General features: G+C 51.7%; 1 protein-coding gene across 1 annotated transcript in view; it reads left to right on the top strand.

Moving 5' to 3' along the window:
* LOC133357747 (transforming growth factor-beta-induced protein ig-h3-like) overlaps positions 1-26,998 on the top strand; it is a 289,818-nt gene that overhangs the window by 235,417 nt on the left and 27,403 nt on the right. Inside the window, exons 18-22 of the mRNA XM_061575849.1 lie at positions 1,665-1,787; positions 10,755-10,889; positions 11,970-12,092; positions 14,755-14,889; positions 17,973-18,095. Of these exons, the coding sequence (XP_061431833.1) occupies positions 1,665-1,787; positions 10,755-10,889; positions 11,970-12,092; positions 14,755-14,889; positions 17,973-18,095 (639 nt within the window). The remainder of the gene's footprint in view (positions 1-1,664; positions 1,788-10,754; positions 10,890-11,969; positions 12,093-14,754; positions 14,890-17,972; positions 18,096-26,998) is intronic.

Raw genomic sequence — 26,998 nt, 5'->3', positions numbered from 1 at the left:
GAGACACATAGACTCACGCAGAGACACATAGACTCACGCAGAGACCGGTAGACTCACACAGAGACCCACAGACTCACACAGAGACCCATAGACTCACACAGAGACCCACAGACTCACACAGAGACCCACAGACTCACGCAGAGACACATAGACTCACGCAGAGACACATAGACTCACACAGAGACCCATAGACTCACATAGAGACACATAGACTCACACAGAGACACATAGACTCACACAGAGACACATAGACTCACATAGAGACACATAGACTCACACAGAGACACATAGACTCACACAGAGACACATAGACTCACACATAGACACATAGACTCATACAGAGACCCACAGACCCACACAGAGACCCACAGACTCACACAGAGACCCGTAGAGTCACACAGAGATCCACAGACTCACACAGAGACCCACAGACTCACACAGAGACCCATAGACTCACGCAGAGACCCGTAGACTCACACAGAGACCCACAGACTCACACAGAGACCCATAGACTCGCACAGAGACCCATAGACTCACACAGCGAGCCGTAGACTCACGCAGAAACCCACAGACTCACACAGAGACCCATAGACTTACGCAGAGACTCATAGACTCACGTAGAGACCCATAGACTCACACAGGCACCCACAGACTCACACAGAGACCAATAGACTCACACAGAGACCCACAGACTCACACAGAGACCCACAGACTCACACAGAGACCCACAGTCTCACACAGAGACCCATAGACTCACACAGAGACCCACAGACTCAGACAGAGACCCATAGACTCACACAGAGACCCATAGTTTGTTGTCCTTCCCCCGCACCTCCAACGCGAACGCACTCCGGCTGCCAACCGCTAATGATGAAGTCTGCGGAGGACAGCGCTCGTAGGGGGGGAATGCTGCCGATGATTGCCACACACCGCACCGGGTACTCATTTGAGGCTGAGTCGACTTAGCGGAGACCCAGGATCGGGTTCGGACAATCGTCACCGGTGTTGGCCGCGAGCGGGGAATCGAACTCGGGTCGCCGGGTTCGTAGCGCAGCGTAGCGCTGACCGCAGCGCCACCGCTCCCCACGCAGGATGCGACGCACGCACGCACATGGTGGTCCAGATGTCCCGTGACCTCATTTAAATCTCTAAAACATCGAATATTATGTTTTCACGCGCAGGTTTATTTATCACAGAAATTACTGCGCAAAGGAAAAACGAAAACAAAAAACCGCTAACCGCCGCACAAGAGGCAAAGATCCCCAGTGTAGCCTTAACAGACTGTTGGGGCAAGTGCTGTTAGCGAGTTGCACCTATGAAGGCCGGCACGGCACACGAGGGGGTGGGTGGCCAACGCCACGCCCGGCCGCCTTTGTCTCCCCAGTGGCAATTTTCACACATCGCACAGGTACTCATTTGAGGCTGAGTCGACCTAGGGGAGGCCCAGGACCGGTTCATATAATCGTCACCGGTGTTGACCGCGAACGGGAATCGAACTCGGGTCGCCGGGTTCGTAGCGCAGCGCGCTAACCGCTACACCACCGCTCCCTACCGCCGCACGTACACACACACACACGTGTAGCGCGGTCCCTCCATCGGGAGGGGTCATCGTCGATGCCGCTGTGACCCCTCACGAGCGTGTGTGTCACCGCCGCGGGCTGCAGGCGGCTTCAGGAGGCTGACCATCCGCAGGATCGTCACCAACGCCGACGGCTCCACGTCCATCGACGTCTACCCGCTCGAGGGCGACGATCTCGACGCCAAGCTCCGTCGCATCATGCTCGAAGGTCAGCCCCGCACCCCCCTTGCCCCGCCCACTTTGCACACGACACTTACCCGCCCTCCCCCTCGCCCCGCCTATTTTGCACACGACACTTACCCGCCCCCACCCCAAGCCCCGCCCACTTTGCACACGACACTTACCCAACGCCCCCCCAAGCCCTGCCCACTTTGCACACGACACTTACCCGCCCCCCCAACACCCCGCCCCTTCCGCGCACTCCACCGCCCCCACAGCAACGTCACAAAGACGGAGGTCGACACGTGTAGCCGCTGATGGGTTCGCAATAGTTGGCCACGTAGGGTGACAAAGAAGTTCAACAAACGGTGCAGATGTTAGCCCACCACAACCACCACTGCCACCACTACCACCACTAGCACCACTGCCACTACCACCACAACCACCAGAACCACCAGCAACCACTACCACCACATCCACTACCACCACTGCCACCACGACCACTACCACCACGACCGCCACAACCACCATGACCACTACCACCACCACCACCACGACGACCACTACCACCACAACCACCACTGCCACCACGACCACTACCACCACTACCACCATGACCGCCACAACCACCACTGCCACCACGACCACCACACAAAGACAGAGCTGACCCCCGTGTAGCCGCTCACGGATTCGTCACGGGTTGGCCGCGTGCGGTGTCAAACATACAAACACAACCAACACTACCGCCGCGAGCACTAGGCCTCGGCAAGGTAAGGTAATTTACCCTTTTTACCGGGTAAAAGGGTAAAGGTAAAGGTGTCGACATGCCAAGGGGTAAGGGTAAAGGGTAGGGCAAAGGTAGGCTCGTTGCTTTTTACACTTTTACCTTACCTTGCCGAGGCCTAGCGAGCACTACGGCCACACAACGACAAAGATCACCCGTGTAGCCTGGACAGGCCGCAGGGGCAAGTGACTGTTAGCGAGCAGCACCCACGAAGGCCAGAACAACGTGACGGGATGGATGGACAACGCCACGCCCGGCCGCCTTTGTCTCCCCCGGTGGCAATGTTTACTGCGTCACCGTGGCAAGGCGCTCGTTTGAGGAGGGAATCCGATGAGTTGTGCAGCTAATTTATTTTTAAATCCTTTATGTTAAGTTCGCTTGCTTGCTTACGACCGTGCAAATCTTTCAATCGTTTTTTAACCCACTTCCCGTGATCCAATCGAGCTGACATTTTGCACACAGACTCGTTGTGCGTGACAATTTCTTTTCGTGAAAAAATAATTATATTTAATTACCAATTGCGTAAGGGTGGCAGGCAATCATCTGACCCATAGGTGGCAGCCATCTCAAGCCAGAGGACGAGAGGACTCTAGCCGCCCGTTTCAAAGACCAATGTGGACTGGGTTGTGGCCTATTGAACACGCATATACAGGATTTATAGTGAAAACTTTGTTTTTACGGGTTAATTTTTTGATCTCCAGGAGGGGCCTGGTCATATTCTTTGCGTGTTTCGGTAAAGTCACGTAGATAGGTTTCAAAGAAAATCACCAAAAATCCACGATCGCAACACGAGCGGTCGTCATCAGGAAAAGGGGGGTTAGCCTCTAAAGGCAAACTGTCTATAGAGGTTTAAAATGGGCGTAGCCCAAGTGCGATGTGAGTCGTGATCCATGGCGGCGCGCGTGGTGGATTTACACCAATCAAAGGGCTGCCAGGTCATGTTACCTGCCTCCCTGCACTTCACCCCGCCTTCCTGCACCCTCCCTGCACCTCCCCCTCTCTTCCTGCACCCCCCTCCCTCCCTGCAGCTCCCCTCCTTCCCTGCACCTCCCCCTCCCTGCACCTCCCCCTCCGTCCCTGCACCCCCTCCCTCCCTGCACCCCCCTTCCCTCCCTGCACCTCCCCCTACCTCCCTGCACCTCCCCACGCCACCTTGCACCCCCCCTCCCTCCCTGCACCTCCCCCTCTCTCCCTGCACCTCCCCCTCCCTTCCTGCACCCCCCTCTCCCTCCCTGCACCCCCCCCCCCCTCCCTCCCTGCACCTCCCCCTCCCTCCCTGCACTTCCCCCTCCCTCCCTGCACCCCCCCTCCCTCCCTGCACCTCCCCCTCTCTCCCTGCACCTCCCCCTCCCTTCCTGCACCCCCCTCTCCCTCCCTGCACCCCCCCCCCCTCCCTCCCTGCACCTCCCCCTCCCTCCCTGCACTTCCCCCTCCCTCCCTGCACCCCCCCTCCCTCCCTGCACCTCCCCCTCTCTCCCTGCACCTCCCCCTCCCTTCCTGCACCCCCCTCTCCCTCCCTACACCCCCCCTCCCTCCCTGCACCTCCCCCTCCCTCCCTGCACCTCCCCCTCCCTCCCTGCACCCCCCCTCCCTCCCTGCACCTCCTGCAAAGCGAGCAAGGCCTCCGCACCCATGGTTCCTCGGCACCGGATGAAGCTGTCCCCCCCGTCACTCGCCCGTCAGGCAGGAAACCAGCCGGCAAATCTTCATTGTAGAATGTAAGGGGAAGAAGAGGAAAAAAAAAGGAACGGACCTCACAAAAAAAATATATCCACGTCAGGAGATAGATAAATAACAGGAGGGATGGGTGGAAGAAAATTAAATGATCTATCTTGAAAATTCCAATTACAATTAATATGCATTTGATATCGGACATGTGGAATCGATGCCGGCAACTGGGGGGGGGGGGGATACATTTATTTTGTTGAAAACAATTATCACACAAAATCGATGTTGTATATCTCTGAAGGGCAGCGCTGTGCGAGTTAATAAAGTATTGACGAGTCTCTGAAGATCGCGTCGAGAGTAACGCTCCGTAACGCCACAGCGGCTTCCAAGTCCTCGTCCCACCAGCAGCAACACAATGTTGTGGTGATGATGATGACGATGATGATTGATGACGATGACGACGATGACGATGATGATGATGATGACGATGATGATGATGACGATGACGACGATGATGATGATGATGACGATGACGACGATGATGATGATGATGACGTGACGACGATGATGATGATGATGACGATGACGACGATGATGATGACGATGACGATGATGATGATGACGATGACGACGATGATGATGATGATGACGATGATGATGATGACGATGACGACGACGATGATGATGATGATGACGATGACGACGATGACGATGATGATGACGATGATGACGATGATGACGATGACGACGATGATGATGACGATGATGACGATGACGACGATGACCAGGATGACGATGACGACGATGATGATGATGATGACGATGATGACGATGACGACGACGATGATGATGACGATGACGATGACGACGATGATGACCAGGATGACGATGACGACGATGATGACGATGACGACGATGATGATGACGATGATGACGACGATGATGATGATGACGATGACGACAATGACGACGATGATGACGATGACGACGATGATGACGATGATAATGACGGCAATGATGATGATGATAATGACGACGACAATGATGATGACGATGATAATGATTACGACGGTGATGACGATGATGATGACGATGACGACGACGATGATGATGACAAAGACAGTGACGACAACGGTGATGGTGGCGATGATGAGCACGGTGGCTAGATTCCCCGCGTGACGGTAACCGCGTTCACGGCGCAATTATAATTAACCAACCTCAAATTGATCTTAACTTTTTACAATTACTGCGACTATGACAATTGCCCCATGTAATTTGCCGAGTTTCGGGTATTACCGCCACTGCTCTAGATATTCGCGAGCATGCGTTCACCGGCACCTAAGCCTGAATTAATGTAACTTGATGATGCGGTAATGCGATCGTAAGATACTTGAAATCCTTTCCGCGCAATTTCAGAAGTGCTCCGCCGCATGCTAAGCTCACAGCCGGAGCCGTGAACATTAACGTTATATTATTGGTTCTTTCGGTAAAGTCACGTAGAAGGGAAGTAATAAAATAATAAAACTAAAACAATAAAATTCTCACGACGTTTCGATTGCAACGCAAGCAATCGTCATCAGGTGTGAAAACCATAGCAATTTTTTTTTTGAAAAAAGTGGCGTTTTTTTTTTCATTTCAAATCCCTGCAGTCACGAAAGCTTTAAATCGAAATTTAAAATTATACTTCTGTGAAATTTTAGCAATGACGATTTTTTTATATATATATTTTTAAAACCGGTCCTTTTTCGAATTGCACTTATATTCGTGACTCCCCGCATAAGAGAAGATAACGAATCGCGATGATTTATCATCTTGTTAAGCAGAGGTCTTCGGAAGTTGAGTCGCAGTTGTGGTGTTTGCGAGCGTCTTCAGTTGTGAAGACGTCTTCGGTTCTGAAGACGTCTTCATTTCTGAAGACGAATTGAAGACATCTTAATTTTTAAAGACGTCTACATTTTTGAAGACATCTTCATTTCTGAAGACGTTTTCATTTCTAAAGACGTCTTCATTTCTGAAGACGAATTGAAGACATCTTCATTTTTAAAGACGTCATTTTTAAAGACGTCTACATTTTTGAAGACATCTTCATTTCTGAAGACGTTTTCAATTCTGAAGACGTCTTTAATTCTAAAGACGAATTGAAGACGTCTTCATTTCTTTAATTTTTAAAAACGTCTTCGCTTCTGAAAACGCTCGTTGGTTACCCCCCCCCCCACCACCACCCCGAAAAGTGAAAGAAAACGCGCCGAAATTTTAATTTGCCAGACTTCGCAAACCAAGTGAACACGGTGGGTCTTAAATAAAACATAAGAAAGCAAAAGACCCCACTCAGGTCTCCGTGGCGCGGACTCCACACGTGGTACGCGTCGCGACACGCGTGTGACAGCTTGCGAAACACGACGAGACGTTTGAGAGGTTTGTGGTCCAACACCATGTGAGATTAGGCTCTAAGGAAAGCTGTCTCGGGTGTGGACCAATCAACTTCAAGGACAGTGCATATATTGTCAGAGTTATGTTTTTGTTTGCATTATGACTGCAGGTATTGTGGTCTATGCAAACATGACTCTGTGAAAAAAGGTGTCAGTTTTGTTGCCAGATAGAAGGGTAAAAAAACAATTATCATATTTGTACTGCCAAATGAGGTTCCAATGGTGTAAATGCTTACCCCGAGCTCTCGTACTCTGATGGTGCATTGTCTTTGAGTTGTGCGCCTTTTGGCGTCATCTGGTCCAACACCATGTGAGACTAGGCTCTAAGGAAAGCTGTCTCGGGTGTGGACCAATCAACTTCAAGGACAGTGCATACATTATCAGAGTTGTGTTTTTTGTTTGCATTACGACTGCAGGTATTGTGGTCTATGCAAACATGACTCCTTGTAAAAAAGGTGTCAGTTTTGTTGCCAGATAGAAGGGTAAAAAAACAATTATCATATTTTTACTGGCAAAGGAGGTTCCAATGGTGTAAATGCTTACCCCGAGCTCTCATACTCTGATGGTGCATTGTCTTTGAGGTGTGCGCCTTTTGGCGTCATCTGGTCCAACACCATGTGAGACTAGGCTCTAAGGAAAGCTGTCTCGGGTGTGGACCAATCAACTTCAAGGACAGTGCATACAATATCAGAGTTATGTTTTTTGTTTGCATTATGACTGCAGGTATTGTGGTCTATGCAAACATGACTCCTCGTAAAAAAGGTGTCGGTTTTGTTGGCAGATGAAAGGATAAAAAACCAATTATCATATTTTTTACTGGCAAATGAGGTACCAATGGTGTAGGTTTGTGTTTGTTTAAAATCAAATAAAAATCACGACGTTTCGATCACAACACAAGCAATCCTCATCAGGTGGAACAACCTCGGATTTTTTCTTGCTGTGCTTATGTTGCGATCAAAACGTCGTGATTTGTTTTATTTAATTTTATTTCTACCCACGTGACTTTACCGAAAGAACCAAAGAGTATGGATTCCTACAGTCACGAAAGCTTCCAATCAAGATTTTGTTTGAGTGTTTAGTTAAACGACGTCAAGGTATTGCAAACACGCATTTTCGATGCGTGGTAACCCTCCGGCAACCGCAGTTATATTTTCACCACGAACGCACGCGCTGCCCTGTGCGTTGCTCTAAACTATTAAAACTGTAGTAATAGGTTTATCATCGTTGTCGTCATTATCATCATCATCGTCATCATCGTCGTCATCATCGTCGTAATAATTAGCATCGTCATCATCATTGTCGTCGTCATCGTCATCATCGTATTAAAACTGTCTCACTATTTTCATTTTACCAGGTGAGATTTATATGAAGCTGTTTTTCATAAGCGACCTGGCTATTGCACAAATGAAAGCTCAACGAAGTGGCTTATCGTCATCACTTTGAAATTCATCGCAGCCGAATACTCTGAACGCGTGATGTGGAGGTGAAAACCGGAGGACCCGTAGAAAAAACCTACGGGGAGAGAGAGAGAGAGACACGCAAACTCCAAATATACAGCAGCAGGCGTCAGGGTCGGGATCGAACTCACCACCTCCTGCATACCAGGCGAGGTAGTTAACATCTCCTAGCCACCGTGATGATGATGAGAGAGAGAGACACACAAACTCCAAATATACAGCAGGCGTCAGGGTCGGGATCGAACCCACAACCTCCTGTATACTAGGCTAGGTAGTTAACATCTCCTAGCCACCGTGATGATTATGAGAGAGAGACACGCAAACTCCAAACATACAGCAGACGTCAGGGTCGGGATCGAACCCACGACCTCCTGTATACTAGGCTAGGTAGTTAACATCTCCTAGCCACCGTGATGATGATGAGAGAGAGACACGCAAACTCCAAATATACAGCAGGCGTCAGGGTCGGGATGGAACCCACGACCTCCTGCATACCAGGCGAGGTAGTTAACATCTCCTAGCCACCGTGATGATGATGAGAGAGAGAGACACGCAAACTCCAAATATACAGCAGGCGTCAGCGTCGGGACCGAACCCACGACCTCATGCATACCAGGCGAGGTAGTTAACATCTCCTAGCCACCGTGATGATGATGAGAGAGAGGCGCAAACTCAAAATATAAAGCAGCAGGCGTCAGGGTCGGGATCGAACCCACGACCTCCTGCATACCAAGCGAGGTAGTTAACATCTCCTAGCCACCATTCTCCGTAGACATCACGACGGTTTCCCGTGAACAAATGCCACTCCCCAAATGCACGCGAACCTGGCAGTAGGAAAACAAAGCTCCGTTGACACTCCGTGGAGCGTTTTACATGTCCAACGGCACTTCGAAACCATCTCGGATTGTGCAGTCGCGTGCGCGCACGTAATCAATATTAGGCAGTGAAGCTAAAAATACCGGGTAAAACAAAAAAAAAATAGAAGAATCGATGCAAGCCTCACTGAAGGGCAAGGCTGTCCCGTCCAATGGACGCTTGACAACACTTTATTAAACATAATAGCGACTTCAAACATCCGAACGGAAATTAAACACGGTGATGTTGTGCATCGTTAAAGCCCTACGTTTGCTGTCCCTTATGGACCAGTAGTTGCTTGTTAGTTATCCTACCACTGCTGCTGCTTGCTGATGATATGAGAGAGGTGTTAAGCGAATGTTAACGACCTCGCCCGGTGTACGGGAGGTCGTGGGTTCGATCCCGACCCTGACGCCTGCTGCTGTATATTTGGAGTCTGATTAAACCCACGACCTCCTGCATACCAGGCGAGGTAGTTAACATCTCCTAGCCACCGCGATGATGATGAGAGAGAGAGAAACGCAAACTCCAAATATACAGCAGGCGTCAGGGTCGGGATCGAACCCACGACCTCCTGTATACCAGGCGAGGTAGTTAACATCTCACCACGGAGAGGGAGAGACACGCAAACCCCAAAAATACAGCAGGAGTCAGGGTCGGCATCGAACCAGCGGCCTCCTGCATACCAGGCGAGGTAGTTAACATCTCAAACCGCTACGCCCCAAATTGTTTAGATATTTAAGTCCAACTCCCCACGGCGGCAAATGAACGTTTCTCAAAGCGATAGCAGCAGCAGCATCGGCAGCACGGAGAATGGCCATCAAATCTGTTGACGTTTACGATGCTTTAACGACGGTCAATAGTATTGACGATAACACCGCCAATGACGGAAATGTTTGGCATCGATGATGAAAATATTGAAAATCGTAACGATTATCTTCATTAGGCTCACTGGCAATGATGATGATAATGGAAGTATTAAAGATGAATTAATCTGAGTTGGCGGTCATAACAATGGCCCGGACAGCAAAAGAAACCTGTGGCAATTCGACAAACCGCGGTTATAATTTATATCGATGGGTGGCGTTGTTCGTGAGTGCGACGCACAGCAGGGGATACAATAGGCGTGCGACGCAGGAGACAATGGGTGTCAATTGTGAGGCTCTTGACAGTGGCACAAAATTCATCGCGCTGGGGAGTGTGCGCGTGTGTGCGCGCCGACTGAAGAAAATAAGGCAGCATACGTGCGCAAGTGGTGGTGGTGGTAAAGATTTTGGTGATTTTTGTTTGTAAATAAATGGCCCTGCGTGGATTGTTTGGCCGGTCGCTTTGGTTTTTTTTTCGTTAGTTTTTGTTGAGTTTTTTTAGTTAGTTTTTTTTAGTTCGATTTTTTTTGGTTAGTTATTTTTGTTCAGTTTTTTTTAGTTAGCTTTTTTGTTCGGTTAGTTTTTTGTTTAGTTTATTTTTGTTAGGTTCTTTTTATTTACGTACAAAAAAATTGCCCCTTTGGTAATAGATCACAGCAGCAGGAAAAAAAAAAAACCCCCACAGCCACACTAAAAAAATAACCAAACACCCAAACTCCACGCCGACAGATCAGCAACCCCACTCGCTGCGCCCGCCTGCCATGGGCAACTTCCTCGTCCGCGAAACGGGCGCTCGCAAATGCTGGCTTCGTGTCCGGACGATCCACCAAACCGAAACCGCATGCCTACAAACCCGCCACCCACCCACACCCTACGCTGTGTCGCTCGACAACGATGGCGGCGACGATGTCGGATTTGACGGCGTTGATTTCCTCGTCCCTGCACCCGCCCCGGCAGGCTGGGAGATCATCGCGACCGTCGTCAGGAAGGAGGCGCCGAGGGTTCCTTCCCACGTGGTGACCGAGGGCGATCGACTCGTGATCAGCGCCGATAGCGAACTCCCCAGCGACATCCTGAGCACCATCCGATCGAGTGAGAGCGACCGATTGACCTCGCCGCACACCCGTCCACCCTTGCTCATTCACGGCAAAATATCTCCCCCCGCGTAGCCTTCGCAGACTGTTGGGGCGAGTGCTGTTAGCGAGCGCCTATTAAGGCTGGGACGGGACACACGGGTGGGCCCCTAAAGACAAAGCTCCCCCGTATAGCCTGCAGAAGACTCTTGGGGCAAGTGCTGCGAGCGAGTAGCAGCCTACGTAGGCGGCGGGCAATAGCAGTGTTTACACACCGCACCAGGTACTCATTTGAGGCTGAGTCGACCTAGGGGAGGCCGAGGAACGGTTCAGATCATCGTCACCAGTGTTGGCCATGAGCGGGAATCGAACTCGGGTCGGCCGGGTTCGTAACGCGACGCGTTAACCACTGCACCACCGCTCCCCATATAAAGTACAAAGACAAAGATCCCCCGTGTAGCCTTAACAGACTGTTGGGGCAAGTGCTGTTAGCGAGCAGCGCCTGTGAAGGCCGGCACGGCACACGAGGGGGTGGGTGGCCGGCATCACGCCCGACCGCCTTTGTCTCCCCAGTGGCGATGATCAGACAGCACAAACCAGGTACTCGCTTAAAGGCTGAGTCGACCTAGGGGAGATCCAGGACCGATTGAGATAATTGTCACCGGTGGTGACCGTGAGCTGGCAAGCGTGCTTCCCTCTTTCACTGCAGGCTCTAATCCAGTTGCACCGGTTGCGCCGGTTGTACCCGTTGCGCCGGTTGCACCGATTGCACCGGTTGCACCCTTTGCACCGGTTGCACCGGTTGCGCCCGTTGCACCGGTTGCACCCGTTGCACCGGTTGCACCCGTTGCACCGGTTGCGCCGGTTGCACCCATTGCACCCGTTGCGCCGGTTGCACCCGTTGCACCGGTTGCACCGGTTGCGCCCGTTGCACCGGTTGCACCCGTTGCACCGGTTGCACCCATTGCACCGGTTGCGCCGGTTGCACCGATTGCACCGGTTGCACCCGTTGCACCGGTTGCGTTGGTTGCGCCGGTGAAGGAAGGCGGCCACTGCCACCGCCCCACGCGGGGCACACTGACTTGCGGGTTTGCCGCAGGCGGCATCACCAAGATCACGGTGCGCAAGATGGTGATCAACCCGGACAGCACGCAGAGCGTGCAGGTGTTCAACCTGGAGGGCGGCAACCTGGAGGAGCAGATACGCCGCCTCATGGAGGACGGTGAGGACATCGGCGAGAACAGATCGACGTCAAGAAAATCCGCAGAAGGCGGCGTGCTCTACCCAACGCGCGTTCACGATTCATCCGCTTTAATTAAAAATGCGCCCGGCGGTATTAGCCGCGGGCCTAACGACCGGGCGGCACAATTAGTGGAATCAATAATGCAGATGTGTGAATTGATCCCGGATAGCGGTATTCCATGAAGGTGGCCTAGGCAATTGGCCACGTGTGTGCCTCTCGCCTTGATGGGGAGGTGATGGTGGTGGTGGTGATGATGGTGGTGGTGATGGTGGTGGTGATGGTGGTGATGGTGGTGGTGATGGTGGTGATGGTGATGGTGGTGATGGTGGTGATGGTGATGATGGTGATGGTAGTGATGGTGGTGATGGTGATGGTTGTGGTGGTGATGGTGATGGTGCTGATCAGGCGAAAGGGTTGCGTGGAATAATAATCAGCGACAACAACAAAAAAATTGGGGGTAAAAAACGAAACTTTATTTTTAAAATGCACACACTCTCAAGTAGAAGATTAATTATACTGGTAGGAACCTCCTGGTTACACCAGCCCACAGGGGATTATTGTGTCCGTCCGTCCATCGTGCAGGGAGGGGCTGGGTGGGGAGGGTGGGGCTGGGTGAGGAGGGAGGGTGGGGCTGAGTGGGGGGTGGGAGGGGTGGGGCTGGGTGGGGAGTGGCTGGTCACCCCGTGGTGCCCTTATAAAACTCAACGTTTAACCTACTCACGCCGGCTTGTGCCCGCCCTCACAGTCGGGCATATTTGCGGAATACACCACGCCGCCGTTGATCCTGGCCATTGACCGAGCAACCCGACGTTCCTACCAGCTCCCTCCGCAGGAATGTGTTTTTGACCGCCAGGTTTAATCTAATTTGATAGCCCAGCTCCACCAATGGAGGTCAAGAATGTGTATGTAGGTACGTTGAACTTCTTTCGCACCGTACGTAGCCAACCATGCTCATGGGAGGTGCAGTGTTGAGTCTATGGGCAGTGTTGAGTCTATGGGTAGTGTTGAGTCTACGTGCAGTGTTGAGTCTATGGGTAGTGTTGAGTCTATGGGTAGTGTTGAGTCTATGGGCAGTGTTGAGTCTATGGGCAGTGTTGAGTCTACGTGCAGTGTTGAGTATATGGGCAGTGTTGAGTCTATGGGTAGTGTTGAATCTATGGGTAGTGTTGAGTCTATGGGTAGTGTTGAGTCTATGGGCAGTGTTGAGTCTGTGGGCAGTGTTGAGTCTACGTGCAGTGTTGAGTATATGGGCAGTGTTGAGTCTATGGGTAGTGTTGAATCTATGGGTAGTGTTGAGTCTATGGGCAGTGTTGAGTCTATGGGCAGTGTTGAGTCAATGGGCAGTGTTCAGTCTATGGGCAGTGTTGAGTCAATGGGCAGTGTTCAGTCTATGGGCAGTGTTGAGTCTATGGGCAGTGTTGAGTCTATGGGTAGTGTTGAGTCTAAGGGCAGTGTTGAGTCTATGGGGAGTGTTGAGTCTATGGGCAGTGTTGAGTTTATGGGGAGTATTGAGTCTATGGGCAGTGTTGAGTCTATGGGCAGTGTTGAGTCTATGGGCAGTGTTGAGTCTATGGGTAGTGTTGAGTCTATGGGCAGTGTTGAGTCTATGGGGAGTATTGAGTCTATGGGCAGTGTTGAGTCTATGGGTAGTGTTGAGTCTATGGGTAGTGTTGAGTCTATGGGTAGTGTTGAGTCTATGGGCAGTGTTGAGTCTATCGGCAGTGTTGAGTCTATGGGCAGTGTTGAGTCTATGGGCAGTGTTGAGTCTATGGGCAGTGTTGAGTCTATGGGCAGTGTTGAGTCTATGGGCAGTGTTGAGTCTATGGGCAGTGTTGAGTCTATCGGCAGTGTTGAGTCTATGGGCAGTGTTGAGTCTATGGGCAGTGTTGAGTCTATGGGCAGTGTTAGTCTATGGGTAGTGTTGAGTCTATGGGCAGTGTTGAGTCTATGGGTAGTGTTGAGTCTATGGGCAGTGTTGAGTCTATGGGTAGTGTTGAGTCTATGGGCAGTGTTGAGTCTATGGGTAGTGTTGAGTCTATGGGCAGTGTTGAGTCTATGGGCAGTGTTGAGTCTATGGGCAGTGTTGAGTCTATGGGTAGTGTTGAGTCTATGGACAGTGTTGAGTCTATGGGCAGTGTTGAGTCTATGGGTAGTGTTGAGTCTATGGGCAGTGTTGAGTCTATGGGTAGTGTTGAGTCTATGGGCAGTGTTGAGTCTATGGGTAGTGTTGAGTCTATGGGCAGTGTTGAGTCTATGGGTAGTGTTGAGTCTATGGGCAGTGTTGAGTCTATGGGCAGTGTTGAGTCTATGGGCAGTGTTGAGTCTATGGGCAGTGTTGAGTCTATGGGCAGTGTTGAGTCTATAGGCAGTGTTGAGTCTATGGGCAGTGTTGAGTCTATGGGTAGTGTTGAGTCTATGGACAGTGTTGAGTCTATGGTGCAGTGTTGAGTCTATGGGTAGTGTTGAGTCTACGTGCAGTGTTGAGTCTATGGGTAGTGTTGAGTCTACGTGCAGTGTTGAGTCTATCGGCAGTGTTGAGTCTATGGGTAGTGTTGAGTCTATGGGTAGTGTTGAGTCGTCCGCTCCGAATATTCCGGCCTCTGACCGCCGTGTCACCCCCCCCCCCCCACCTCCGGTCCAGGCTGGGAGATGTTCCTGCGGATCGTGAAGGTGAAGCCCAGGATCGTGACCATCCGCGTGATCACTGTGGGAGACCGCATGATCATAGAGGGCGACGGCTACATTACCGAAGACATCCTGAAAGAAGTCAACACAGGTGAGCCTGGCGGTCGCGACGCAGAGCGGACGGACGTAGCGCACCGGCTGCTTGATATTGGTCGCGAAAGACGACTGCTGCTACTACAGCAGAACCCCTGTTGATGACAAGTCGCTCAACGACGGGCCGAACAAGGGTAACTTTCGATGGTGTCGGAACGAATTAAGCCTCTGACGTGTATTTCCTTACGCTCGCTTCACGACCAAATCGCTTAACGACCGGTTTCTCGGAACCAGTCGCCGTCGTAAAGAGGGCTTCTGCTGTACGCAGCGCATGGGCGCGTTCGTACGGTGCCGCCACTTATACCCGGCCGCCTTTGTCTCCCTCGTGGCGATGTTTACCACGCACCGTGCCAGCTTACTCACCTGAGGCTGAGTTCACCTAAAGGAGGCCCGGAGCCGTTTCAGTGAGCGGGATTCAAACTCGGGTTATGTCGGTGCTTAGCGCCGCTCACTAACCACTGCGCTGCTACTCCCCACGGCAATGCACGGTCGTGTCCCACAAACAACAACCGCCATTCGCCACTTAAGTGGCGGTGACGTCACCACGACGCTTGTGCCAGGCCATGTGCACCTTGAGGCCACGTGAAGTGTCGAACGCCCGCTGGCAAGAGGTCACGGGGCAGACCCAGCAGGTGCCACGGGTCGACTGACTGAGATGACCGAGATGACCTGAGATGACTACCACAGACATACACACACACACTTGATGTACACAGGTTGCAGGCAATCGTCACTTGGTGTTGGCCGTGAGCGGGAATCGAACTCGGGTGGCCGGGTTCATTTCCATCACTCCCTACGCCGCCACCACCAACACCATCTCTTCTGCTCAGCTACAGGGCAAATGTGACCTACAGAGATTGAGATTGTCAGGGCAAAGATTAACAATTTCATTTGTGCGTGCGGGCGCGCGTGTGTGCACTTCATTCTGCTTCTTTAGGTGCGGCCAAGGTTGGTGTTTTATCAGTTTGTTTCACATGAGACATTGTGTTCTTGCGGCTAATGGAGAATGTATCTCTCACTAACTCGAACTCTGCCCTCGGCAACAAACCCATTTCCAGCTTACGTTTACAAAGTCTTGTTCGGGGGGGGGAATTTTCGTGCCGTTTTGCACTGTTTACATTCCCTGGTGCCCGGCGATGTCGGTGATAACGCCTTGAGACTTTCGTGGAAGGCGCCTTACTAATACATGTAAATTGTTATAATAACATCCGCACCCCTAATGAAGTGCACGCCGTGGAAATACGCGGCAGCGTCCCGTATACAAAGTCACACCTTGATCAGCGTTTCTTTAGAATTGGCGCGTCGAGGAGTACGACGAATTCCGGCGTTGTGTGCACAGTGGCGGCTCAGACGTCCTTGCCTCGGCAAACGTGGCATGAGTTTTCCCAATTAAAAACAAAAAAATTTACCCGTAAAAACAAAGTTTTTCACTATAAATCCGTTATATGCGTGGCGGCTAGAGTCCTCTCGTCCTCTGGCTTGAGATGGCTGCCACCTATGGGTCAGATGATTGCCTGCCACCATTAAGCAATTGGTAATTAAATTTAATTTTTTTCTACCTAAAAAGTGTAACATTTTTGAAAAAAAATTTCACGAAAAGAAATTGTCACGCACAACGAGTCTGTGTGCAAAATGTCAGCTCGATTGGATCACGGGAGGTGGTTTAAAAAACTACCGAAAGATTTGCACGGTTGTAAGCGCGCAAGCAAGCAAGTGAACTTAATCGAGCTGTAATTTTCCACACAGACTCGTTGTGCGTAACAATTAATTTTCGTGAAAAAAAATTTGCAAAATTTTACACTTTTTAGGAAAACATTTTTTATATTTAATTACCAATTGCTTAATGCTGCCAGGACATCATCTGACCCATAGGTGGCAGCCATCTCAAGCCAGAGGACGAGAGGACTCTAGCCGCCACGTATATAAAGGATTTATAGTGAAAAACTTTGTTTTTACGGGTTATACTTGTTACCAGGTAAGGTCCCACTGAGCCGTGTGGTAGATCTTTCAGAAGCGGCCTGGTCACGAGTGATGGCCCAACGAAGCGGCTCATCATCGTGTGGACATTTACAGCAGCCAAATACTCTAAACGCGTGACGTTGATTCTAATATGTGGAGGGGGAAACCGGAGGACCCGGAGAAAAATCCACGCGATATCCAAATATTTTTAGGGGTGAAGAAATTGCAAATTTCTGAACGGATTAAGCCTCTAACATATATTTCCTATACTCGCTGAACGTGCCCAATCACTGACCGACCGGTTTTCGCGGAACCAATCACCGTCGTGTGAGAGGCGGCTTTCACCGTACCACGTGCTCAACGAGGTCACGCTCGTCACAAACGCTCATCCCGTGGCACCGCCGAGAACCCAAACGATTCTCCCCCCCCCCGTGATGACATCGACGTGATGTCACGTGGAGCGAGCGATGTCGTCAAAGTTCAACCGAGAGCACCGGAGTCTGTAGCCCAGACTGACGTCTGGAGATGGAGCGATGAAATCGACTCTCGCGTGCGTGCGCGCGGGCGTGCGCGTTCCTGGGTGGATCGCGTGCGTCGCAGGATCGCGACCGAGCGGTGGCAACGACCGCGAGCGATGGATCGTGATGGCTTGGGGAGGCCACCGTGCAGCAGTGGATTGATCACGGCTGACGATGACGATGATGTTGACTGCAGGGTGTGCGAGGAACGTGCCGCGGAGAGGAAGGGTGTGCGTGCGTGCGTGCGCGTGCGTGAGGGCGCACGCCACTCATCTCCACGTGTGCCGTGCCGGCCTTCATAGGTGCTGCTCGCTAACAGCACTTGCCCCTACAGTCTGTTAAGGCTATACGGGGGGATCTTTGTCTTTGTGAGCGCGGCCTATTTCGACGTTTCCACCGTGGTGGCCGGAAGAAGAAGCGCCTGCTTGGAGGGGTTTACCCGCCCTTCCGCACACACACACACGCAACTAACTTGTCAGGCCAACTTCGAGGCCACACTTCACGTGGCCTCGAAGTGCACCTGGCCTGGCACAGGCGCCGTGGCGGCTTGGCGAATGGCGGCGCTTGACTCCTCTCGCGCCGCGATGTTTTCCGCCGCACGCAGGAGAGTTCCGCACCGTGACGGTCCGCAAGACGGTGACGAACGCCGACGGCAGTGCGGAGGTGCAGACGTTCACTCTGGACGGGAACGATATTGAGGAGCAGCTCCGACGACTCATGGAGCAAGGTACGCGTGCGTGTGCGCGTGTGCGTGTGCGTGCGCGTGTGTGCGTGTGCGCGTGTGTGCGTGTGTGCGTGTGCGCGTGTGCGCGTGTGCGTTCGTGCGTGTGGATGTTGAACTTCGTGGGGAGCGGTAGTGTAGCGGTTAGCGCTACGCTGCGCTATGAACCCGGCGACACGGGTTCGATTCCCGCTCACTGCCAACATCAGTGACAATTATCTGAACCGGTCCCGGGCCTCCCCTAGGTCGACTCGGCCTCAAATGAGTACCTGGTGCGGTGTGTAAACATTGCCACTAGGGAGACAAAGGCGGTCGGGCGTGGTGCTGGCCACCCACCCCCTCGTGTACCGTTCCAGCCTTCATAGGTGCTCGCTAACAGCACTTGCCCCTACAGTCTGTTAAGGCTATACGGGGGATCTTTGATCTTTGATGTTGAACTTCTTTCGCGCTGTACGTAGCCGACCGCGCTAATCGGAGGTGCTGTGTAGCAGCGGGTGAGTGAGAGAGCGGGTGTGTGAGTGGGTTGGTGAGTGCGTTGGTGGTGACCTGCAGTGTGACGAGTGTGAGAGTGGGTGGGCGAGTGTGAGAGTGGGTGGGTGAGTGGGTGTGTGAGTGGGTTGGTGAGTGCGTTGGTGGTGACCTGCAGTGTTTCGAGTAGCGTGGGTGAGAGAGCGAGTGAGTGGGTGGGTGAGTGGGTTGGTGAGTGCGTTGGTGGTGAGCTGCAGTGTGACCAGTAGCGTGAGAGAGTGGGTGGGTGAGTGGGTTGGTGAGTGCGTTGGTGGTGAGCTGCAGTGTGACGAGTTGCGTGGGTGAGAGTGAGAGTGGGTGGGTGTGAGAGTGGGTGGGTGAGTGGGTTGGTGAGTGCTTTGGTGGTGAGCTGCAGTGTGACCTGTAGCGTGAGAGAGTGGGTGGGTGAGTGGGTTGGTGAGTTGCGTTGGTAGTGAGCTGCAGTGTGACGAGTTGCGTGGGTGAGAGGGCGAGTGGGCGAGTGGGCGAGTGTGAGAGTGGGTGGGTGAGTGGGTTGGTGAGTTGCGTTGGTGTTGAGCTGCAGTGTGACCAATAGCGTGGGTGAGAGAGCGAGTGGGCGAGTGTGAGAGTGGGTGGGTGAGTGGGTTGGTGAGTTGCGTTGGTGGTGACCTGCAGTGTTTCGAGTAGCGTGGGTGAGAGAGCGAGTGGGCGAGTGTGAGAGTGGGTGGGTGAGTGGATTGGTGAGTGCGTTGGTGGTGACCTGCAGTGTTTCGAGTAGTGTGGGTGAGAGAGCGAGTGGGCGAGTGTGCGAGTGGGTGGGTGAGTGTGTTGGTGAGTTGCGTTGGTGGTGACCTGCAGTGAGAGAGCGAGTGGGTGAGTGTGAGAGTGAGTGGGTGAGTGGGTGGGTGAGTTGCGTTAGTGGTGAGCTGCAGTGTGACGAGTAGCGTGGGTGAGAGAGCGAGTGGGCGAGTGTGAGAGTGGGTGGGTGAGTGGGTGGGTGAGTTGCGTTGGTGGTGACCTGCCGTGTGACGAGTGTGAGAGTGGGTGGGCGAGTGTGAGAGTGGGTGTGTGAGTGGGTGGGTGAGTTGCGTTGGTGGTGACCTGCCGTGTGACGAGTAGCGTGGGTGAGAGGGCGAGTGGGCGAGTGTGAGAGTGGGTGGTTGAGTGGGTGGGTGAGTTGCGTTGGTGGTGACCTGCCGTGTGACGAGTAGCGTGGGTGAGAGGGCGAGTGGGCGAGTGTGAGAGTGGGTGGGTGAGTGGGTGAGTGTGAGAGTGGGTGGGTGAGTGGGTTGGTGAGTTGCGTTGGTGGTGACCTGCAGTGTTTCGAGTAGCGTGGGTGAGAGAGCGAGTGGGTGAGTGGGTGTGTGAGTGGGTGTGTGAGTGGGCGAGTGTGAGAGTGGGTGGGTGAGTGGATTGGTGAGTGCGTTGGTGGTGAGCTGCAGTGTGACGAGTAGCGTGGGTGAGAGAGCGAGTGGGCGAGTGTGAGAGTGGGTGGGTGAGTGGGTTGGTGAGTTGCGTTGTTGGTGACCTGCAGTGTTTCGAGTAGTGTGGGTGAGAGAGCGAGTGGGCGAGTGGGCGAGTGTGAGAGTGGGTGGGTGAGTGGGTTGGTGAGCTGCGTTGGTGGTGAGCTGCAGTGTTTCGAGTAGCGTGGGTGAGAGAGCGAGTGGGCGAGTGGGCGAGTGTGAGAGTGGGTGGGTGAGTGGGTTGGTGAGTTGCGTTGTTGGTGACATGCAGTGTTTCGAGTAGTGTGGGTGAGAGAGCGAGTGGGCGAGTGGGCGAGTGTGAGAGTGGGTGGGTGAGTGGGTTGGTGAGCTGCGTTGGTGGTGAGCTGCAGTGTTTCGAGTAGCGTGGGTGAGAGAGTGAGTGGGCGAGTGTGAGAGTGGGTGGGTGAGTGGGTTGGTGAGCTGCGTTGGTGGTGAGCTGCAGTGTTTCGAGTAGCGTGGGTGAGAGAGCGAGTGGGCGAGTGGGCGAGTGTGAGAGTGGGTGGGTGAGTGGGTTGGTGAGCTGCGTTGGTGGTGAGCTGCAGTGTTTCGAGTAGCGTGGGTGAGAGAGCGAGTGGGCGAGTGTGAGAGTGGGTGGGTGAGTGGGTTGGTGAGCTGCGTTGGTGGTGAGCTGCAGTGTTTCGAGTAGCGTGGGTGAGAGAGCGAGTGGGCGAGTGTGAGAGTGGGTGGGTGAGTGGGTGGGTGAGTTGCGTTGGTGGTGAGCTGCAGTGTTTCGAGTAGCGTGGGTGAGAGAGCGAGTGGGCGAGTGTGAGAGTGGGTGGGTGAGTGGGTGGGTGAGTTGCGTTGGTAGTGAGCTGCAGTGTTTCGAGTAGCGTGGGTGAGAGAGCGAGTGGGCGAGTGTGAGAGTGGGTGGGTGAGTGGGTGGGTGAGTTGCGTTGGTGGTGAGCTGCAGTGTTTCGAGTAGCGTGGGTGAGAGAGCGAGTGGGCGAGTGTGAGAGTGGGTGGGTGAGTGGGTGGGTGAGTTGCGTTGGTGGTGAGCTGCAGTGTTTCGAGTAGCGTGGGTGAGAGAGCGAGTGGGCGAGTGTGAGAGTGGGTGGGTGAGTGGGTGGGTGAGTTGCGTTGGTGGTGAGCTGCAGTGTTTCGAGTAGCGTGGGTGAGAGAGCGAGTGGGCGAGTGTGAGAGTGGGTGGGTGAGTGGGTTGGTGAGTGCGTTGGTGGTGAGCTGCAGTGTTTCGAGTAGCGTGGGTGAGAGAGCGAGTGGGCGAGTGTGAGAGTGGGTGGGTGAGTGGGTGGGTGAGTTGCGTTGGTGGTGAGCTGCAGTGTTTCGAGTAGCGTGGGTGAGAGAGCGAGTGGGCGAGTGTGAGAGTGGGTGGGTGAGTGGGTGGGTGAGTTGCGTTGGTGGTGAGCTGCAGTGTTTCGAGTAGCGTGGGTGAGAGAGCGAGTGGGCGAGTGTGAGAGTGGGTGGGTGAGTGGGTTGGTGAGTGCGTTGGTGGTGAGCTGCAGTGTTTCGAGTAGCGTGGGTGAGAGAGCGAGTGGGCGAGTGTGAGAGTGGGTGGGTGAGTGGGTGGGTGAGTTGCGTTGGTGGTGAGCTGCAGTGTTTCGAGTAGCGTGGGTGAGAGAGTGAGTGGGCGAGTGTGAGAGTGGGTGGGTGAGTGGGTTGGTGAGTGCGTTGGTGGTGAGCTGCAGTGTTTCGAGTAGCGTGGGTGAGAGAGCGAGTGGGCGAGTGTGAGAGTGGGTGGGTGAGTGGGTTTTACGCACTTGAAGCTTCTTTCTCGCCAACCGCGCTAAACGGAGGTGCCGGGGAAGAACATTCGTTTCTCAATCGAGACGATGATTTAAAAGCGCACATCTGCAGTGGCTTCCAAATATCGGAAGGAAGAGCGTTCCAGACGGCCACAGAAGCACGCGCGACCCAGTGACCGTGTCCTCAGTTTGACAGGTCGGCCGTCGCGACCGATGTCACTCGCGATAAAGTTTTGTGGATTTTTTTCTTTTTTTAAATCCTTTATATTAAGTTCACTTGCTTGCTTGCGCGCTTACGACCGTGCAAATCTTTCGGTCGTTTTTTAACCCACTTCCCGTGATCCAATCGCGCTGACATTTTCCACACAGACTCGTTGTGCCAGACAATTAATGTTCGTGAAAAAAAATTCCCAAAATTTTACACTTTTTAAGCAAAAAAACATTTATTTTACATATATTCAAATAGAACGCATTCATCGCTTTGGCTGAACGTCAGAGTGTAAGAGCCCAGAGCGTAACCCCTTCACAGGCCATGGCGGAGTAGCGCAGTTGGTAGCGCCCTCGCTTCCCATGCCAAAGGTCGCGGGATCGATCCCCGCGTCCTCCACAGGCGAATATATTTCTAAATCCTTTATATTAAGTTCGCTGCCACGCATATAAAGGATTTATAGTGAAAAACTTTGTTTTTACGGGTTATACTTATTTTTGGGGTGAGATTGCGTGAAATATTGAACGTGCCGTTAACCCCGCCGCCGATGCCGCCCGACACGGCCAGCGAGGAAGGGTCACGACCCTGGCTGGTTGTTGTCATCACCGGCGAAACGTCAAGGGTTGCTCGACTTGTCAACATTGTTGTGGGTATTCTTGTTTCTTTCGGTGAAGTCACGTAGAAGGAAAACGATGAAATGAGAAAAATATAAAACGATAATAATATTCATCTTCTTGGTTCTTTCGGGAAAGTCACGTAGAAGGAAAATAATAAAATAATAAATAATAAAACATAATAAAATAATTCTCACGACGTTTCGGCCACAACGCAAGCAGCCGTCCTCAGATGAAGAAGTATATTATATTTTTTTATTATGTTTTATTTTTATTATTTTATTATTTCCCTTCTGCGTGACTTTACCGAAAGAACCAAGAAGATGAATCCCTGCAGTCACGAAAGCTTTAAATCGAAAAATAATATTTTTTTATTTTTTATTGTTTCCCTTCTACGTGACTTTACCGAAAGAACCAAGAATATGAATCCCTGCAGTCACGAAAGCTTTAAATTGAAAAATAATAATATTTTTATTTTTTTTCATTGTTTCCCTTCTACGTGACTTTACCGAAAGAACCAAGAAGATGAATCCCTGCAGTCACGAAAGCTTTAAATCAACATAGTTGTGGGTTTTACGTATTTCAGCACACCGGCGTAGTGCTGGAGTAGTAACTAATTGGCGATTTTGTTACACGTGACAAACATTTATAATTAGCTGCGTCAGGTGGTGGTGCGTTAATGATCCATTAATATTTTACGAGATCTAACCCAATAAAAGCCCGTTGATTATGAACTGGATGTCTTCGGTTGCCCTGGGCAATGCAATTCCTCGGGGCACCTTTATTCAAGCTCCAAAGACAAAGTCCCCCCCCCCCCGTATAGCCTCAAAATACTGTTGGGGCAAGTGCGGTTAGTGATCATCACCTATGAAGCCGGGTACAGCACACGAGGGGGTGGGGTGGACAACACCACGCCCGGCCGCCTTTGTCTCCCCAGTGGCGATGTTTAGACAGCACACACCAGGTACTCACTTGAGGCTGAGTCGACCTAGGGGGAGGCCCAGGACCGGTTCCGATCAACCGTCACCGGTGTTGTGCCGTGAGCGGGAATCGAACTCGGGTCGCCGGGTTCGTAGCGCGGCGCGGCGCTAACCGCTGCGCCACCGCTCACACCGACATTCAAGTCGAGAGCATCAACAACATTGAGTCGTGACTGATGCCACCACTCTGCTGTGCCGCACGGTCAACTGGACCTGTGGCCAAGTAATAAGGAGGCCGGGTGTGTGTGTGTGTGGGGAGCGGTAGTGTAGCGGTTAGCGCTACGCTGCGCTACGAACCTGGCGACACGGGTTCGATTCCCGCTCACGGCCAACACCAGTGACGATTATCTGAACTGATCCTAGGCCTCCCCTAGGTCGACTCAGCCTCAAATGAGTACCCGGTGCAGTGTCTAAACATCGCCACTGAGGAGACAAAGGCGGTCGGGCGTGGTGCTGGCCACCCACCCCCTCGTGCACCGTTCCGGCCTTCATAGGTGCTCGCGAACAGCAATTGCCCCTACAGTTTGTTACAGGCTATACGGGGGATCTTTATATTTGTGTCTTTTTTTCCGCCAGGAATATTAACAGGAACAAGTATAACCGGTAAAAACAAAGTTTTTCACTCTAAATCCTTTATATGCGTGGCGGCTAGAGTCCTCTCGTCCTCTGGCTTGAGATGGCTGCCACCTATGGGTCAGATGATTGCCTGCCACCATTAAGCAATTGGTAATTAAATATAATATTTTTGTCCTAAAAAGTGTAAAATTTTGGAGAAAAAAATTTCACGAAAATTAATTGTCACGCACAACGAGTCTGTGTGGAAAACGTCAGCTCGATGGGATCACGGGAAATGGGTTAAAAAACGACGAAAAGATTTGCACGGTCCTAAGCAAGCAAGCAGGCAAGCAAGCAAGCAAGCACGCAAGCAAGCAAGCGAACTTAATATAAAGGATTTTTTAAAAAACATCGTTTATAGCTCTCTCGCAATCAACTGGCAGGATGAAGCCCTACCCACCACGCCTCGTGGCCGTGAAGGTTGTGCTGCTAGGTGCAGGTTTGCGGAGAGGGAATGTGCACCGGTTTAGATACCGCTCGCTGCTGATGTTGGCAGAGCAACACGGTGGCGAGGAGATGTAAACTACCTCGCCTGGTATACAGGAGGTCGTGGGCTCGATCCCGACCCTAACGATGCCTGCTGTATATTTGGAGTCTGTGTGTCTCTCTCTCACAGTGGTGAGATGTTAACTACCTCGCCTGGTATACAGGAGGTCGTGGGTTCGATCCCGACCCTGACGATGCCTGCTGTATATTTGGAGTCTGTGTGTCTCTCTCTCACAGTGGTGAGATGTTAACTACCTCGCCTGGTATACAGGAGGTCGTGGGTTCGATCCCGACCCTGACGATGCCTGCTGTATATTTGGAGTCTGTGTGTCTCTCTCTCACAGTGGTGAGATGTTAACTACCTCGCCTGGTATACAGGAGGTCGTGGGTTCGATCCCGACCCTGACGATGCCTGCTGTATATTTGAAGTCTGTGTGTCTCTCTCTCACAGTGGTGAGATGTTCACTACCACGCCTGGTATACAGGAGGTTGTGGGTTCTATCCCGACCCTGACGATGCCTGCTGTATATTTGTAGTTTGCGTGTCTCTCTCTCTCTCTCGGCGGCTGCGTGGATTTTTCTCAGAGCCCTCCGGTTTTTCCCTCCACATTGAGAATCAACGTCACGCGTTTAGAGGATTTGTCTGCTGTACATTTCCACGTGATAAGCCACTTCGTTTGAGCTATCATTTGTGGCCAGGTAATGAAAGAGAGCTATACAGCGCAGTGCACCTTAGCTGGTTAAATAAATTTTTTAAATGTTTAAAGTGCAGTGTGCATCACCACTCTGCCCTGCGTGAAATATATATAAAATATAAAAAATGTTGTTATAAAAAGCCATTTAATGACCCAGGGAGGCCAGTGTTTGTATTTTGGCCTGTCATAACTCTGGCCAAGCCAATAAAACTGCGATAAAAACTCGCATGAGCGCTCCTTGCTCTGCTCAGCGCGAACCAAATAGCGCACGTAACGTAAACACACGCCACTCGAAATCGACGCCCGGGCGCAAGACGTGTCCGTGTGGTCCTCTGAACACGGCTGCAAAGCCTCCCACCCCCCCCCCCAGCCTCAACTGGAGCCCCGTTCACCTTCATGTCGGCCACAGAAGAGCGCTCTTGGCATCTGCAGCATCGTCCACAGACGCCAAGAATCGACAGACTGTGGAATCGATAAACTATACGGGGGAGAGAGAGAGACTAGCAAACTTCAAATATACTATTTTATATAATAGAGTTTTTTTGGGGGGTTAGATCGTATAAATATATAAAAGTCTCGTTAAAACCGGCCACTACCCGACAAAGCCAACTAGTGAGGGTTGTCACGTAAACAGAACGTGGCTAATTCGTCACTAGTACAGCACTAGTGTGTAGTGTAGTGTGTAGTGTATAGTGTAGTGTATAGTGTAATAGTGTATAGTGTAGTAGTGTATAGTGCAGTAGTGTATAGTGTAGTAGTGTATAGTGTATAGTTTAGTGTATAGTAGTGTATAGTGTAGTGTATAGTAGTGTATAGTGTAGTGTATAGTGTAGTGTATAGTGTAGTGTATAGTGTAGTGTGTAGTAGTGTATAGTGTAGTGTAGTGTATCGTGTAGTGTATAGTGTAGTGTATAGTGTAGTGTATAGTGTAGTAGTGTATAGTGTAGTGTATAGTGTAGTGTATAGTGTAGTGTATAGTGTAGTGTATAGTAGTGTATAATGTAGTGTATAGTGTAGTGTATCGTGTAGTGTAGTAGTGTATAGTGTAGTGTATAGTGTAGTGTATAGTGTAGTAGTGTATAGCATAGTGTATAGTAGTGTATAGTGTAGTGTATAGTCGTGTATAGTGTAGTGTATAGTGTAGTGTATAGTAGTGTATAGTGTAGTGTATAGTGTAGTGTATAGTGTAGTGTATAGTGTAGTGTATAGTAGTGTACAGTGTAGTATTCTAGTACAGCACACCGGTGTGTTAAAGAGCCAAGCCACAACATTTACAATCTGAGTACGATGTTTCGCCAGTAAATAAAACCAGCTTTAAGGAACGAAACAGTAAGAATTCTCCACAAGTCTGGCTGTCGCCTGATGAAGCTGGTTGCAATTAGGCGAAACTCAGATATACTCAGATTGTAAATGTTGTGGCTTGGCTCTCCAACACACCGGTACTAGTAAACTACACTATACACTACTATACACTATACACTACTATATACTACTATACACTACACCATACACCCTACCCGTACCCGGCCGGGTACGGGTATGGGTACCCGTTTGCGACCCTGGTGCGGCCGGGTACGGGTACGGATAAGGAATCAAAACCCGTTTGCGACTTCTGCAGAAAACCAGCCAGCCTAGGACCCTGGGATCTCTAGCCCCGTTG

Source organism: Lethenteron reissneri, chromosome 59 (genome assembly GCF_015708825.2).
Source record: "Lethenteron reissneri isolate LAM-NWPU_2019-01 chromosome 59, ASM1570882v1, whole genome shotgun sequence".
Lineage (NCBI taxonomy): Eukaryota > Metazoa > Chordata > Hyperoartia > Petromyzontiformes > Petromyzontidae > Lethenteron > Lethenteron reissneri.
This window is presented reverse-complemented; position numbering and strand designations above follow the sequence as displayed.